Raw genomic sequence first — 17,629 nt, 5'->3', positions numbered from 1 at the left:
TCTTAAGAAATGCAAATCAAAACAACATGAGATATCACTTCACACCAGTCAAAATACCTAATATCAAAAAGTCAAGAAATAACTGGTGGTGAGGGTGTAGAGAAAAGGAAACCCTTGCGCACTGTTTGCGGAAATGTAAATTGGTGCATCCACTGTGGAGAACACTATGAAAGTTCCTCAAAGAACTAAAAATAGAAAATAGGTATGATCCAGGGGCGCCCGGGCAGCTCAGTCAGTTAAGGGTCTGACTCTTGATTTCAGCTCAGGTCACAATCTCACAGTCTGTGAGATCGAGCCCCGCATCAGGCTCTGTGTTGACAGCACGGGGCCTGCTTGGGATTCTCTCTCTCCTCTCTCTGCCTCTCCCCCCTACTGGCACGCTCTCTCTCTCAAAATAAATAAATAAAGATTAAAAGAAAAAGAAAATACCGCATAATCCAATAATTCCATTGCTGGTATATACAAAAGAATGTAAAACCACTCATTCAAGAAGATATATGGATTCCTATCTTTACTGCAGGATTATTTACAGAGGCAAGATATTGAAGCAACTTGTGTCCACTGATAGATGAATAAAGAAGATGTGAAATACACATTTTAATGGAATATCACTCAGCCATAAAAAAGAATGAAATTGGGGTCCCTGGGTGGCTCAGTGGGTTAAACATCTGAGTCTTGATTTGGGATCAGGTAATGATCTCATGGTTCAGGAGATCAAGCCCTGAGTCAGGCTGTATGACAGCACAGAGTTTGCTTGGGATTCTCTCTCTCCCCCTCTCTCTGCCCCTCCCCTGCTCATGCCCACCCCCCCCCCCAGCTCTCTCTCTCTCTCTCTCTGAAAATAAATAAAAATTTTAAAAGAATGAATTCTTGCCACTCACAAAAATATGGGTGGACCTTATGGGTATTATGCTGCATAAGATAAGTCAGAGAAAGACAAATACCGTGTGATTTCACCTATATGTGGATTCTAAAAAACAAATTCATAAACAAACCCAAAGATAAACCAGAAACAGACTTATAAACCCAGAGAAAAAACTGGTGGTTGCCAGAGGAAAGGGGGTAAGGGATGGAATAGGCAAAATAGGTGAAGGGAATTAAGAGGAAGAAACTACTGGGCGCCTGGTTAAGCGCGTAACTTCGGCCCAGGTCATGATCTGGCGGTTCGTGAGTCTGAGCCCCACATTGAGCACTCTGCTGACAGCTGGGAGCCTGGAGCCTGCTTCAGATTCTGTGTCTCCTCCCTCTGCCCCTCCCCAGCTCACATTCCGTCTCTCTCTCTCTCTCTCTCTCAAAAATAAACATTTAAAAAATTTTAAAAAAGAGGAACTACCAGTTATAAAATAAATGTCACAGAGATGAAAGGTACAGCATAGAAAATATAGTCAATGATATTGTAATAATGTGTGGTGCCTGATGATAACTACACTTATGTGATGAGCATTACATAATGCATTATGTACAGAATTCTCCAATCACCAAGTTGTATACCTGAAACTAATAACATTGTATGTCAACTACTTCAATAAGCAAAAGGAAAAAAAATTTATGAAAAAAGAAATTGAAGATGAAACAAATAGAAAGATATACTATGATCAGAGATTGGAAGAATTAATATGATTAAAATGTCTACAATACACAAAGCAACCCACAGCTTTAATGCCAACACTATGAAAATACCATAGTGTGTTTTGTTAAGTTTTATTTTAATTCCAGTATAGTTAACATACAGTGTTCCGTTAGTTTCAGTTGTACAATATAATGATTCAACAATTACATACGCCACCCAGTGCTCAACGAGACAAGTGCAGTCTTTAATCCCCGTCACCTCTTTCACCCATCCCTCCACCCACCTCCCCTCTGGTAACCAACAGTTTGTTCTTTACAGTAAACGGTCCGTTTTTTGGCTTGTTTCCCTCTCTCTCTTTTTTACCTTTGCTCATTTGGTTTGCTTCTTAAATTCTGCATATGAGTGTATATATATATATAGCATTATGCTCCCCAGCTCCATCCATGTCATTGGGAATGGATTCACAGAATCAGAACAAATGAACCTAAAATTTCTTGGAACCACGAAAGAATCAGACTAGCCAAAGGAATCTTAAGAACGAATCTGGAGGTATCCCAATCCCAGATTTCAAACTATACTACAGAGCGATAGTAATTAAAGCAAAGTGGCAAAAACACAGGCACATAGGTCAATACAACATAACAGCCCAGAAATAAACCCAAGCTTATATGGTCAATTAATCGATCACAAAGGAGACAAGAACATACAACGGGGAAAAAACAGTCTCTTCAATAAATGGTGCTGGGAAAATGAAAAGCTACATGCAAAAGAATAAAACTGGACCACTCTCTTGCACAATACACAAACATAAACTCAAAATAAATTAAAGCCCTAAATCTAAGATCTGAAACCATAAAACTCCTTTAAAAAAACACAGTAAATTTACAGACGTCAGCCATAGCAGTATTTTTCTGGATATGTCTGTCTCCCCGGGCACCGGAAATAAAAGCAAAAATAAATAAATGGGACTACATCAAACTAAAAAGCTTTTGCACAGCAGTGGAAATCATCAACAACAAAAAAGGCAACCTCCAGAATACAGAAAATATTTGCAAATTGTATATCTCATAAGGGGTTAATATTCAAAATTTATAATCAACGCATATAACCCAACACCAAAACAAAAATCCAATCAAAAAAGGGAAGAGTGCCTAAATAAACATTTTTCTTAAGAAAAAAACATGACCAATGGATACATTAAAGGATGTTCAACATCACTAAATATCAGAGAAATGCAGTCAAAACCACAATATCGCCTACCACCAGTCAGAATGCCCAGTGTCGCAAGCAGAAAAAACAAGTGATACAGTGATACATGGGTATGTGTAGGGAAGGGAAGCCTTGTGCACTGTTGGTGAGAATGTAAATTGATGCAGCCTCTATGGGAAACAGTGTGGAGGTTCCTCAAACACTAAAAATGCAATACAGTAATTCTACTTCTGGGCATTTACCCAAAAGAAAACAAAAACACTAATATGAAAAAATATATTCACTATTATGTTTATTGCACTATTATTTACAATAACGAAGACAAGGAATCAATTTAAGTATCCCTCTATGGATGAATGGATAAAGAAAAGGTTGAATGCATACACAATGGAATATTTACTGAGCCATACTGAAGAATGAAACCTTACCAATTAGTGGCAACATGGATGGATGCAGAAGGTATTATGCTAAGTGAAATGTCACACAGAGAAACACAAATACCAAATTATTTCACTTTTAAGTGAAATCTTTAAAAAAAAATCCATGTACAAAACAAAGAGAATCAAAAATGTAGAGAACGAACGAAGTTGCTAGAAGGGAGGGGATGGGGGGATGGGCAAAATAGGTGAAGGGGAATAAGAGGTACAAACTTCCAGTTAAAAAATTAAATACGACTCCAGATGAAAAGTATAGATTATGAAATATACTTAATAATATGGCACTAATTTCGTATAGTGACAGATGGTTAACTACACCCCCATGGCTAGCATTTCCAAATGCGTATTATTGTCGAATCACTACGCTGTGAATGTGAAATTAATATTTTTTAGATCCAGTACAGTTCAATTAAAATTTTTTGAAATAAAAAACAAAAAATATACACTCAAAATTAAAATAATAAAGAAAAATAACGATAAAATAGAATATAAAATGCACTGCGAAATACAGTACACAATGCACAAAATGACTACAATATATAACAAAGGCAAAGACGTTAAAATAGAAAACTGTAAAATAGAATACTAATTAATACAATTTTAAAAATACCCAGTTTCCCTCCAGCGTCTGGCACTACTAAAATGCACAAATAAAAGAAATAGCGCGATTATCAACCAAGATACATACCAGAAGTGGTTTCAAAAATTGCTATTTACACGCAAGGATCCTGGGGTCAGAAACGACGATGGTGCCCAGACTGTTCCTGCAAACACACCTGCCCGGGGAGATGTAGGATGGGCTTGCGGAGCCTGGGTGGAGGGCCCACGGCTACAGACCCAGGCCGTCCAGGTCCCGGCAAGGAAGAAGAAGGTGAGTCACGGCGGCGGCTACGCAGACAGCCTGCGGCTTCGCAGCGCTGGGGGAGGGGCAGGGGGCGGGGGACCGGCCTCGAAGGGAGCCTACGCTTCCGCCAACCCGAGGCCACGGCCTGGAACCATCGCCACCGCGGGGGGGAGGGGGGGGCCCGGGGGGGGGGGGGTGGTGGCCCCCGATATCAGATCCGGGAGATCTGCGACGCCCCGGCTCACAGACCCCGCTGCGGCGCCACAACCCAAACCTGGGGGACGGGGGGAGACATTTTGGGTGCACCGGCAAAACTCGTCCCCGGGGCCGGGGTCGTCCTGGCAACGAGAAGGGCTGTGTGTGCCAGTGTAAACAACCCGATCGGGCACCAGGTACACGGTCTGGGTTCCGCAGGAGCCCCTCCGCCACCCCAAGTCCGAGGGGACAAAGACCCAGGTCCTTTCTCAGCTGCGGACTTGAAATGACCGCACGCGAGGACGGCGGGCCATAGGAAGGATTGCGCGGAAAGGTGCCGGGCAGCTGCGAGCTGGGGGCCGAGCGATGCCGGGCCCTGCACCCCTGGGGAGTGGGGGACAGGGGAGAGAGAGCGAGCCCAGCGCCGGCCTGGAAGGGGGTCTCGCCTCGCGGTGCCTCCGCAGGCGTCGGACCCTCCCGCTGGAAGGCCGCGCGGCCCGGTCTGGTCCGCCCGCGGGGCAGGCGCCGGACGCAACTTGGAGAGCACCAGATGCACACCCGGCTGCCGCTTCTCCGGGAGCTGTGAGTAGCCCCTTCCGAGTTTCCCTGCCAGTGCTCGGTTGTGCCCCAGCTCCTCGGGGCGACTGGGGCCCAGCCCCGCCCGGAAGCCCGCCGGTCCCTCCTTAGGGGCTGACGCCGCCCGGTCCTGCACCTCTGCGGGGTCGGGCTTGCGCGCGGGGCGGGAGGACGGGGTGGCCGAGGAGAGGGTGGGTCTCTGTAACCCTGCCCCGGGCACGTGGGCACCTTCGGGGATGTGCCTGGCCTGCCGATGGTGGCTCAGGGACAGTGCTGCGTGAGAGCAGGTGTCCTCGCCTTTCCCTATGAATGGCATTGCCCATGCAACTGACTGACCCCACACCACACGCAAAAGCAATTGTAGAGAATTCACAACTTTATTGAAAATGTAAAAAGTGCCCTAAAATAGAGGGTCAGTGAATTTGACTTCTCTTTAATACATTCAGCACACATTGAATGAACTATTCGTTATGGCAACAGATACAGAAACTTGAATCTGGCTCAAAAACACCTCGGAAAAAAACTGCCACAGATCCCATTCTTTGGGAAAAGGATTAAGGAAGAGCCACGGGTGGTACCGCACCAGGATGGGCCATAGGAGGACAGCCATAGCGAGGGAAAGGTGGAGGGCAGCCACAGTGATGAAACAGTGGAGGGCAGCCACAGGGAGGGAAAGGTGGATGCAACCAGGGAGGAGGAGGCAGGAACATAGGAGGAAAGGGTGGCATGGGCGGGCGAGGTGGCCCAGGCATCATTGGCTCCTGAGGCATCCACATACAATCTGGCCCCCGATTGAAGATGCCACGGTAGGGTCCACCCACGTTAAAGTTGAAAGGTGGGACCATGGCCATGGGGGGCATGTTTCTGTACCTCAGTGCCCTCTGCTGTCTTCTCAACTTGGCCCTCCTATTCTTAAACCAAACCTTCAATCAGAGAGAAAAAAAGGATCGTTTTAGTATGTTGAGCATTGAATGTCATACATGAAAAAAAAAAACAAAAACCCAGCAGGCTACTCTCTACACCCTCAGAGTTTTAAACTGCACCAGGGAAGCTACGTCCTTGTTGCTAAATTATCCTAGGAAAGTTAGCACCGAGGGGTCTCCCTTCAGCTCACCCTCAGACGGCACCCACTATGTGCCAGGCTGTGGCTCGGCTTATTGCTTTCACTCTGTCCTCCCACCTTGCGTACTATTTTTCCCCACCCTGACAAACAGGTGTAGCTGAGGAATGGCACTCCGTCCCTGCTGTTACTCTTCCACGTGCTGGGCTGTGTCCTGACAGCTGGCCCTCAGCTGTCCAGCTGCCACTGACTCCTAATCACTAGGCTAGTGTCACCCTGCTTGTGGGGAAGCTCAGCATAAAGTCCTGCTGGGGCGACAACCCCCAGTTTGCAAAGCCCGTCTTCAATGTGCAGTAAAGAATCCACAGGCACGTGTGGGATTTTGAAACCAAAGGTTTCTTTGAAGGATGGCTAAAGGCTCATTCATTTTCTGAAACCTCTTCGTAGTTGAAGGATGGTACTGTGAGCGAGGCTTGGGCTTGGAGGGCCCAGCAGCCTGTGGCTTGTCTTGCTGGGACACAAGTGAAGCTGAAGCACCGGACAGCACCTGGGTGTTTTACACTTCGGGGGCAACGAAGGTTTAGCCTGACTAGGACCACACTTACTCAAGTTCTCAAAATCTCTGCCCAGCCAACAGTTCGGGGGCAAAGAGGCACACCACCGTTGTCCACTCTGCACCCTCCACCCTGCCCCACCCTCCAGACTTCCCTGGGCTCAGCACCCGGTCAGCGCCCTCTGCTCTGGCTACAGTTCCAGGACCCTGGACAGGAGCCACTGCTGCCCAGCAGGGCAGGGCCCCCTAAGCCCCTCTCCTCCACCAGGAGAGCCCCATCCCATCCCTTCTTCTCCTTTTTTTTGAGTCGAAGCATAGCTGACAATACAATATTATAGTAGTTTCAGGTGGACAGCACAGTGATCCGTCATTCCTCTACCTTACAAAATGCTCACCACGATCAGTGTAATCACCATGATCACCATACAAAGTCACTGCTGTATTTTGACTATATTCCTTCTGCTGTACTTTTCATCACCGGGACTGATTTGCTACATGACTGGAACTTGGCGCCTCCTAATGCACTTCACTTATTTTGCCCGTCTCTCTCCCCCTACCCTGCAATCTCCAGTCTCCTCTGTATTACAGTCTGCTTCTGTTTTGTCTGTTCGGTAAGATTCCACACATAAGTGAAATCATATGGTATTCTTAAGGCAACCAGGCGAAACTGACACTTTAGGAAGACAGCTAAGCATGTGGGAGAGGAGTCGCAAAATGGCTCCTCCCGCCTCTCTGCCAGCTATGAACAGTACAAAAAACAAAACAAAACAAAACACCTGTCCTTTGGACTCCACTGTCCTTAATACGATGTCGTATTAATGGAATTCCTTTGTATTTAATATTTGTAGACATTCCCAGTTGGCAAAGGTTACTGGAGACTAAGGGCCTCTACTCTCTCTGTGGCCTCATTTACCCTCTCCCAGCTTAGTAGTTACTTGGTCTTTCTGCTGCTTGAATATGAAAAGTCTAAAGAAACCAGTGCTGGGAGCTCCTTTTGGGGGATCCAAGTTTACCAGAGGCCAAGTCTACACGAGTGCAAAGCAGCCTAACTGAGGTAGACGCCGATACTAGTTCCACATACCTAATACTGGGTTATCAAAACAGCTCTTAACTGTACTCGCAAAATGGTCGAGGGGACGCCCATTAAAATGTTCTTCACACAAACGCTTTATGTTCTCAGTTATATGTGGAATCTAAAAAAAAGCTCGACAAACTCATGGAGCAACATCGGATCTGTGAGTGCTAGAAGCGTGGGTGGAGGAAGGGCCTAGAGTCGGTCACAAGGTAAAAACTGCCACTTTTGAGATAAATACGTACCAGGAAGATAATGTAACATAACGACTAGACTTAACACTGCCACGTGGTACGTATGGCAGTTCAGAGATGCAATTTTCTTAATGTTTGTTTATTTTTGAGAGAGAGCGCGAGCAGGCGAGGCCGGAGAGGCAGACAGAGAGGGAGACAGAGGATCCCAAGAGGGCTCCACGCTGACAGCGGCAAGCTGGGAGCCCCCTTCCTGCTCTTGTGCCCCCTGTCTCTCCCTCTCTCAAAATAAATAAGCACACTTAAAAACAGAAAAAGAAGACCAAAATCTCAGGTGTCAGACAGTCCTCGAAGGACCATTCGCTAATGCGTTTGGTACTCTCACAAACTGGAACGTGAGTGATATCCCCAAAGAATTCTCCCCTTACCCTCCACCTCGTTAGACTGGCTTCCCCCTTTGTTGAGTTGATGCAACCTTGTTTGAAATTGTTGTTTGAGTTTATTTTGTCTTGGACAGATTTCAGAGGTTGCGACTCCCCCCTCCCACGTCTACCATAATGCACAATCTACTCTTTAACTATGTTTTCAGGCTGACAGATCAAAGAATTCTGGGAAATTAAAGTGGAGGCCTGCCACTCTCCACACCCCTTTACCAAACACTTAAAAGCAATAGCTCCAAATAGGAATTAATTAAATTTTAAAATGTTGAAATAAAATAATTTTTTCTTAAAAAATAAAACTGCCTTACTCCAAATCCTAGAGTAACAAATCATAGATGTTAAAAAACAAGCAAAACACAAAACAAAACAAAAGGAAACCAACAACAGGAGACCCAGGTACTTTAACTAAAAGCAGTAAGCAGTGAAAATAAAAAACATTTTTGAAAGTTTTAAATAAAATTTAAAAAATAAATCAAACGAATTTTATAATTAAAAAATAAAATTGCTTTAGTCTGGATCCTAGAGCAAAAGATCATATTCAAAAGGAAAACCACCACATAGGGCGCCTGGGTGGCTCAGTTGGTTAAGCGTCCAGCTCTTGATTTCTGCTCAGGTCATTATCTCAGGGTTCGGGAAATTTAGTCCCCATGTCAGGCTCTGTGCTAACAGCTCAGCACCTGCTTGGGATTCTCTCTCTGCCCCTCTCCTGCTCGCACAGACTCTCTCTCTCTCTCTCTCTCTCTCTCTCTCTCTCTCAAAATAAATAAACTCAAAAAAGGAATATACGTGCAATATACTACATATTTTTTATATGTACATTTATATATTAAGTGTATTTCTACTTTAGATAAATATAAGCATTATTCTATGAGTTAAATGTATTGTATATCTTATATAATTTATATTTACTACATTACACACATATTTTTGTATTTATAATCTATATAAAATACATATATAGTTATATTAGCACGTAAATATATATTGCACATAAAAATCAGTATACTATACATGTGACATATAGTTATAAAAATATGTGTATTATAAGTCTACTTTAGTGACCTATGAAAGTACATACAGTAAGGTGTAGCTTAGACAAAGGTGTATATATATGTGTATGCAAGGGATACTATACTATACCAATTTTTTCATTCCTTTAGGAAATCATGTTCCCTCTGGTAATGGGCAATTTCCAAAACCTGGGCTTTGTGTATCCCACCTTCCCCTCCGCAAGACCCAAAAGTTCAACACTTATTTCCCAAATCTAAAAAAGGCAACGAAAAAAGGTGCCCCAAATCCTGAAACAGGTTTAAAATGGCTCCCAGCAAAATTGTTTTTTTCGGGGTTACTGACCTGCACTCTGGCTACAGGCACATTCATGAATCTCGAAAGTTCCTGGCTGAGGGAGAAAAATCGCAAGGATCAGTATGTGGAGTTGGCGGTGAGTTAAAATACAGCATTTTTCATTCATCTTTTGAAAAATTGTTTTCGGGGAGATGTCAGTGACATTTTATGAACCAGTTTCTGCACTAGGAAAAGTCACGCCATTTCAGGATTTACAGTGAGGTTCCGTTGACAAAGAATTTAAGGGAAGCCAAGTCTTGGTGGGTAAAGGAGGCACAGTCCCCAAGAACACGTGACATTCTAATTCAGTTTCTTTTAGTGTTATCAACACCAAAATGAAAAAGAATCTGACTGAGGAACTATCTGTGTGGACTTTCAGTCATTGCTCTTACCCAATTTATGGGTTAAATTAGAGCCTTAAGGGGCGCCTGGGTGGCTCAGTTGGTTGGGTGTCCGACTTCGGCTCAGGTCATGATCTCGAGGTCTGTGAGTTCCAGCCCCGTGTCCGGCTCTGTGCTGACAGCTCAGAGCCCGGAGCCTGTTTCAGATTCTGTGTCTCCCTCTCTCTCTGACCCTCCCCCGTTCATGCTCTGTCTCTCTCTGTCTCAAAAATAAATAAACGTTAAAAAAAAAATTTTAATAAAAAAATAATGATAAATTAGAGCCCTAAAACAACATGCATTCTCTCTCTCCCCTCCCCTCCCATCCCATCCCCTCCCCCATCTCTCTTTATCAGTAATGAACCCAGTTAAGAGTACATGCCCACTAGAGGCTAAAGGATGGCACAAACTGCTGTTTATTCCTTGGTCGTGCTTTGTTACATTTTTCTGTCACTAACTTCCCCCCTGCCATCCACCATCCACCCCCCAACACACACACACACACACACACACACACACACACACTCTCCCCCCCCCACCCCCGCCCCCACTATTCTGTAAGGGGTAGCTTGAGGCTTCCTTTGAAGGCAGTTTTTCCGTCGGCACGATTTAATTTTAATTTTTTTCAATTTTATTATTTTTTTCTTTTCTTTTTTAAAAATATTTATATTTGAGACAGCGCCACGCGCAAGCGTGGAAGGGGTGAACAGGGAGGGAGACAGAATCCAAAGCATTTCAGGCAAAGTCAGAGGTGGGGCTGGAATCCCAGAACGCTGAGAGATCTCTCGACCTGACGAAGTGGGACGCTCAACCACTGAGCCACCCAGGCGCCGGATTTACGGTTTTCGTAAGTAGGCTACGGGTCCAAAATGGGGCTTGAACTCACGACTCGAGATCAAAATTCATATGCTCTACGGACTGAGCCAGCCGTGCCCCTTTTCTTCATTTTTAAATTTTAAATTATTTTTAAAGACCTCTAGCAAAGTTTAAGGGAATGCAGAACATTCACTACTCGAGACCGTTTTCCGGCGCACTATTTAAAAATATCCAAATCAGGGCAGGGCCGACTGGCGGGTTCGGTTGCAGGAGCCTGTGACTCTCGACGTCAAGGGTCATGAGTTCCAGCCCCACGTTGGGTGTATTTAAAATACATAAATTGGGATTACTTTAGTGAGTTGGGATTACCTCAAATACGTAAATAATTTAAAAATAACACTAAAATTTAAAAATAACACTAAAAACCGGTGCAGAAATAATCCACAACGAGCAGATTTATCACCATTTTAAGCAAAGGCGGGATCCTACTAGCCCGTTTGCTCCCGCGTCTCAGACTTCTCGCCCTCGCCCCTTCCCCCCCCGCCCCCCCCGCCGTCCCCCCCCCCCCCCCCCCCCCCGGTTCTAGTAGGACTTTCTAGGACTTTCTTCTATTAGCCGCAGCGGACAGTTTCCCGGCTCCAGATGTTCCACTCCACCTGAACGTCCCCCTTGGTCCCCACCCGCAGAGACCTCAGCTCCCGCCTAAACCAAGGGAGGCGCGGGACCGGCAGCCTCGAGGGCCCGGTAGGTTTTACTTCAGCCACGAGGGGAGAGACACGTGACAAGCCTCCGCGCCGCCCCCCCCCCCCCCCCCCCCCCCACTCGCCGTCCCGTTCCTGCCGTCGCTCCCCCGCCAGTCTCCGCCGCGGTCTCCCCCCGCCACAGACCCACCCCGTTCTTCCCGCCCCCCCCCGCGCCGTCCCCACCAACCCCAGCCACTCCCCCCGAACCCCGCACCGGCGCCCAGCGCAGAAGCCCACTTACCGCATGGTGGTGCTGGGATACTGGGTGTAGTTGAACAAGCTCTCCAGATGGCGCACCTGCAGCGGGGTGAACACGATGCGGGGGCCCGCCGGCTGCCTCCCTCCTGGAGCGGGGGCCGGAGCCGGAGCCGGAGCCGGAACCGGAACCGGAGCCGGAGCCGCGGCGGGGGGCAAGTGCTCCTCCTGCTTCGGCTCCACTGGCTCCAACTGCCGTGGGCTGCGGCCGCAGCCCACATCGCGGGTTTCGCCGCCCGGGGGCCACGGATATCCAGCGCCCACGTTGCCGGCCCCTTCTCTGCCATTGCTGTGGCCATAACCGGCACCGTCGTCGCCGCTGTCTTCTTCCTCCTTGATTTCGTATGCCTGCCGCCTGCTGCTCAGGTGCGAACTCGGCCTTGGCTTTCTCCGCCTCTCCGTTTCTGGTAAGCGACATCGCCACTTGCTTGCTTTCTGCAAGAGAAGAAATCCAGAGACAGATATCAGCATCAGAGCCCGGGCTGTGGGGAGGAGACCAGGGGAGGCATCTGAGGGGTGGCCAGACCGCTCCCCTCGCCCAGGGACCCTTCATTTCTGGGACGTGGCGAAGACGCTGGTCCCGACGGGCACAGACCACGCAGCTCTTCCCGGTCCTCGTCGACTCCCAGGCTGGGGAAGCCCGTGACTTCGCGCTTGAATTGGTTGAAAGGATCCATAGTATCCCTCTGCCGTCCTGTGTGGATCTGCGTCTGGATCTGCTGGATCGCTGGGTCACACGTGAAGCGGTGGCTACGCTGCCGTGCCGTCGAGTTCAGCTACCCAGCGTCCCGCTAGGCGCTTTATATATACCACCCTTCAGTGGGGGTTGGGCTCGCCGAGGTGCGCATGCGGCTGGGCTTGGGCACCAAGTGGGCGGGTGCTCCTGCCAAGAGGGCTCGGGTGGGGAGCACTTGCTCTAAGGCATCGGAGGGGACTACGGGTAACCAGAGCTGGCGGCTTCGGTTGTAGCTTAGCTCGTGTCCCCCAAACTGGCGGCATGTCTCCCCCACTCCCGAGCAAGGGGCTGTGCTGCATTGTGTTTGCCTATTTCCATAGGGTGAGAGACAGACCTCACCCTAGGTCTGGAGACCTGGCAGAAAAGTTGGGACAATCTCTCTTGGGCCAGCCCCACCCCATCCCCCAACCTCTGGACCTAGCAGCCGGTACAAAGCAGCGAATAGTCATCAAATGAATGTGATCAGCTCTGAGGTGGCACACTCTGAGTTTTTTCAGCGAGATGCTGAAGTTAGAGCCCACCAAACTCCCGGGTACCCGGGAACAGGAGCTGGGGCTTGGGGTTGGTGATCGTGCCTGGTGCTCAGATGCACTATGCAAATAAAACCACACGTGCCCCTTGGGAAAGTCCGGTGCCTCCAGAATTTTAGTGATAAAGCTACATCTCGGTGCAGGGCTACAAACCTGCACAGTGCATTCAAGGCTGCTTAAAGTGCACAAAGCTCCTGCTTTTTTTTTTTTTGCAATTTTTCTTTTTCAAATATTTGTTTCTTTGTCTCATTGTAACCGCCTATCCTGAAGCATTCCTGCACAGCAGCTATGCCTCTGGGTATAGATTTCTCTATACAAGCATGCATATCCCTGAAGGGTTGGGACCTTTGGGACGCGGGTAATTTCCCGCCGCCATTTCTCCCTTCCTTCAGCCTCTCGGTTTTTCTAGAAAGATCTTCCTGAGCCCTCGCTGAGGGAATAAATGAAGTTTACTTCTTTTGTTTTTATTTATTTTGAGAGAGAGCACAAGCGGGGCGGGAGGGACAGAGGATCTCAAGGGGGCTCTGTGCTGAAGGCAGAGAGCCCGATGGGGGGCTGGACCTCAGGAACCCAAAGATCATGAAGTGAGCCAAAGCCAGATGCTTAACTGACTGAGCCACGCAGGCACCCCTAAATAAATTTCGTTTCTTGTTGGTTGTTTCCTTTTTCTTTTTCTTTTTCTTCTCCTTATTTATTTATTTATTTTTCTTACGGCAGGGATACATTTTTATTGGTCGGAGAGTTGAATTTATGTAGGGTTTTGGTTTCTCCAGGTGAGTACAGAAAAGAGACAAGGGACAAGAGATTTGGGGTATAGCAAGGAATCCGTGATAAAGAGTGACTCTACATAGTTTTATATAGTTTGTCAAAACTCAACAAATGTAAGTTTGAGATTTGTGCACTCTTTTGTATGTCACTTTTCCATCAACAGAGGAAACCTGTAAGCAAATACTGAACTCCACTTAATGGTATGCATGCTTATTTCTTGTCAAATAAAAGGGAGCAGACCAGATTGAGGGCTCTGTGGTTTTCCCCGCCAGAACTGTTTTATTGATGCTCCAAGACTCGTTAATATCCTAAATATTGAAAACAGCTTCCCACAGTGGGCCTTACGCTCGACAACGTGCTCGATTTATATCCCTCGTTTACCCCACGGCCATTCTCCTCACCCCCATTTGAATTCAGACACTCCATCATTTCTGTGGGTTCCTAAATGCATCGCGGGCCCTAGTCACCTCACCCGCTGAGTCTCAGGGATAAGTGCCCCTGCCTCATGCCCCTGGAGGATGGGTAAGAAACTAACTAAAAGAGGTTTGCGGACCAATTCGTTTTCAAAGAGGTGGTAAGGGATGCAAGGTGACTGCGTCCTCCTGACGACTTTAACCAGATGTTTCCTCCTCAGGGAGGCCCTTGTTGAATGCCGCAGGCACCTCCCCCGCCTCGGCCGGACACCCTATGCCCAGTTGCGACTTGACATTAGTTATTGCGTGAGCGGCCTACGAGGGCCTTCATTCTGTTTGTGCTGGACTGGCTGCGATTATCCGTGACCGCTGAGGGGGCGCGTTCTTTCGCGTCTCCCGTTCCCACGGAGCCTTCCCGTTGGCTCCGTCTCAGTCCCTCCCGTGTCCCGAGACAACTATTGCCCTACCTTGGCATCAGTTGTGGTAGTATTTTCTTCAGTGACTTCACACTTTGCAAACCTTAACAACCGAATGGAGCCTCGTCCTAAGCAAAAATAGCCACGACTGGGGTTCGATGTGCCGGGTTTATGGCCGTGGGCGCTCTGGAGCCAGCCTGCCGGGGTCCGCGTCGCGGCTTGCTCGCCCTGGCTAGCTGGCTAACCTGTTGAGTTGCTGAGTCTCAGTTTCCTCAGGTGTCCTCATCCGTATAACGAGGACAGCAACAGCCACCACCTCACCAGGGTGCTGCGGGAGTAATTGAGGTGACAAAAAGAAAATATTTCCGGTGGCCACACCACACCGTCTCACATTTCTGATTTCAGCCAATTTTGTGTCTCTTTATTCGCAAGGGTCCGCGAGAGAAGACAGGTGCTGGTTGTTCTCTGGCAGTTGACAACGAGGACGGCAAGTTTTCTTGTGACCGTCAGGTCTCCAGGGCTACACGTCATTTGGGGTCTTTGTTTTTTTAACTCTTTTTTTCAGTAATCTCTCCACCCAACGTGGGGCTCGAGCCCATGGCCCCGAGAGCGAGAGTCACACTCCCCCAACCGAGCCAGCCAGGCGCCCCGCTACATGTCTGTTTGTACCTACCTGGGCTCCAGTCACCAAACCTCGTGGCCTGCTGTGCTTCCAGGGCCCCGTGGCAGGTAGTGTGGGCAGTGCCTCCAGCGCAGACTCAGCCTTTGTGCCCTGGCTTCTCCCAGTCTGAGCAGAGAGATCAGCCCACATGAGAGAAAGACGCTGAAAATGACGGAGCCCCACCCCCACTAAGTGACCTGGGCTCTGTGGCCCAGGTAGATCAGCTGACATCCCTGTGCCTCCCGTGCCGCATCTGTACAAGGGGGGTCACGATGGTACCCCCTCTCCTGAGCTGCGAAGTGTACCAGGTAATGGAAGGAAGGCCCACAGGCCGGGCTCAGACGACCGGAGCTGATGCTGGAGGTAAGGGGTCAGGGCTGAGGGGGCTCAGGCTGTGCTTGGGCCCTCGCTGTGATCGAAGGTGCCGGACGTGGAGCATAAGCCCTGCCCCTGGCTGGATGGGCGAGCCTGTGGAGCGAACGCGGCCGTGCTTGCTCGTGCTGGTGACCTCACGTGAGTGCCGGTGGCGGCGCACCGGGGCCTGGCTGACGAAGCTCGCAGCTGTCCGCGGGGAGGGGAGGAGAGTGGTGCGAGGCGTCGCTGTTTCTTACTGAGGCAAGGCGACGGAGGCTTGGAGGGGTTGGGTGACCTTCCCGAGGTTATGCAGCTTGGTGGAAGTGGGCAAGGATCCGAACCTCTGAAGAGTGTTCCTGGCAGCCCCTGGTAGAAGCGGAGTTGGCTTTCGGGGAGTAGTGGGGCTTCCCTCACGTCTCAGAGTGAGCCAAAGTTTGGTAAATGCTAAGCAGGCTGTGCGCAGAACTGCAGTTAAAGCGGGGAGGAGAGGGGCGCCTGGGTGGCTCAGTCGCTTAAGCGACGGACTCTCGGTACTGGCTCAGGTCATGATGTCGTGGTTGTGAGATCAAGCCCCATATGGGGCTGCGGCCCAGCGTGGCTCCTGCTTGGGCTTCTCTGTCTCCGGCTCTCTGCCCCTACCCGACTCGTGCGTGCCTGCTCTCTAGATCAACAAACGTCCGTACCGACGAAGACAATAGGAGAGGGTATTACGAGCAACCCCAGGAAGGAAGAAGTAGAAAGCTGATCTCAGGAAACCCAGACACAGCCAGGGTGGCTGTCTCGAGGGTAGACCTCGAGAGGGAGCTAGAGAAGAGTCTGCAGAGAACTCCATATCCAGCAGGGAAATCAAGTTTCAATAGTACGTTGGGGTCGAATTCAAGGGAGGTGTTGGGATATGTGCATCTGGGAGGATGGAACCCTGTAAGTTTGGGGCAAGCGAGACTCATGAAAACAGTGTTTTAGGATGGGGTTCTTGGAGGGGAGTCCCAGATGGCTCTGGGTTCGGCTCACCGCAGTTACTGGGCTAGGGGATCAAGGTGGAGAGCCAGAGTCCCTGCTTGGAGGCCACATCGGCCCACAAGGTGCATGAGGCGTCCCCTCGAATTGGAATGTAAACGTCTGTGCATGTAGTGGCATTACGGGGATGTGTACACCTTTCATCAGCTAGAGGGGCGACCGCGCCCCTAACCCCCCCCTTCCGCCTTCATAAATATTATAGCAGAGAACAGGGGGCTGAGGAAAGCGAGCGGGCTCTGGAGTTGGGTGGAGCACACGTGTCTGGTTTCCGGGCACAGCCGTGTTCTTCTGCTTTCATGGTATAGTCTCACCTCATGACACTGGCCAGCCTTCCTGTCTCTGTGCCTCCGTTTCCCCAATTGGAAATAGGGCAACTCTTCCTATTACTACCACTGTTTACTAAACTAATGATGGTCAACTCACAGAATTCTTAGGAAGTCGGAATGAAGTATGGAAAAATAGTTTCCTTCTCTCTCTCCTTCTTCCTCTCCCTTCCTGTCTCCTTCCCTCCCTCCCTTCCCCTCCCCTACCTCCCTTCCATTTTCCTTCTCTCCCTACCTTTCCTCCTCTCTCCTTCCTTCCTCCATCTTCTCCTCCCTCCTTCTGTCCATTCTTTCCTTTTATCCTCCTCTCCTCCATTCATTCTTCTCTTCTTGCTGTGACAATTTCAAAGAAACTCAAGGGGTGCCTGGCTGGCTCAGTTGGTGGAGCATGCGACTCTTGATCTCAGGGTTGTGAGTTCGAGCTCCACATTGGGTGTAGAGATTACTTTAAAATTTTTTTATAAATCTTTTTTAAAAACTTAGGGGCACCTGGATAGCTCAGTCGGTTAAGCGTCAGACTTCAACTTCGGCTCAGGTCATGATCTCCCGGTTCATTGGTTTGAGCCCCGCATCGGGCTCTGTGCTGACAGCTCAGAGCCTGGAGCCTGCTTCGGATTCTGTGTCTCCCTCTCTCTCTGCCCCTCCCCTGCTCGTGCTCTGTCTCAAATAAAATAAACATTTTTTAAAAATTAAAAAAAAATCTTTAGGGACGCCTGGGTGGCTCAG

The 17,629-nt window shown here is 48.8% G+C and overlaps 1 protein-coding gene and 1 long non-coding RNA gene across 3 annotated transcripts in view; both read right to left on the bottom strand.

Moving 5' to 3' along the window:
- LOC122477606 overlaps nucleotides 1–4,295 on the bottom strand; it is a 68,281-nt gene extending 63,986 nt beyond the window's left edge. For both annotated transcript variants that reach the window (XR_006295736.1, XR_006295737.1), the window contains exon 1: nucleotides 3,905–4,295. This is a non-coding gene — a long non-coding RNA (uncharacterized LOC122477606). The remainder of the gene's footprint in view (nucleotides 1–3,904) is intronic.
- A 1,080-nt stretch (nucleotides 4,296–5,375) lies between these two features.
- On the bottom strand, nucleotides 5,376–12,362 carry LOC122477604 (homeobox protein ESX1-like). The gene is given in 5 exon segments (XM_043570791.1): nucleotides 5,376–5,754; nucleotides 9,501–9,546; nucleotides 11,672–12,027; nucleotides 12,029–12,120; nucleotides 12,281–12,362. Coding segments are annotated over 5 exon segments (945 nt in total). The 3' UTR covers nucleotides 5,376–5,385.
- Between the last annotated feature and the right edge of the window lie 5,267 nt (nucleotides 12,363–17,629).

Source organism: Prionailurus bengalensis, chromosome X, assembly GCF_016509475.1.
Source record: "Prionailurus bengalensis isolate Pbe53 chromosome X, Fcat_Pben_1.1_paternal_pri, whole genome shotgun sequence".
Taxonomy (NCBI): domain Eukaryota; kingdom Metazoa; phylum Chordata; class Mammalia; order Carnivora; family Felidae; genus Prionailurus; species Prionailurus bengalensis.
The sequence above is the reverse complement of the archived record's forward strand: the minus strand, read 5'-3'. Positions and strand labels throughout refer to the sequence as shown.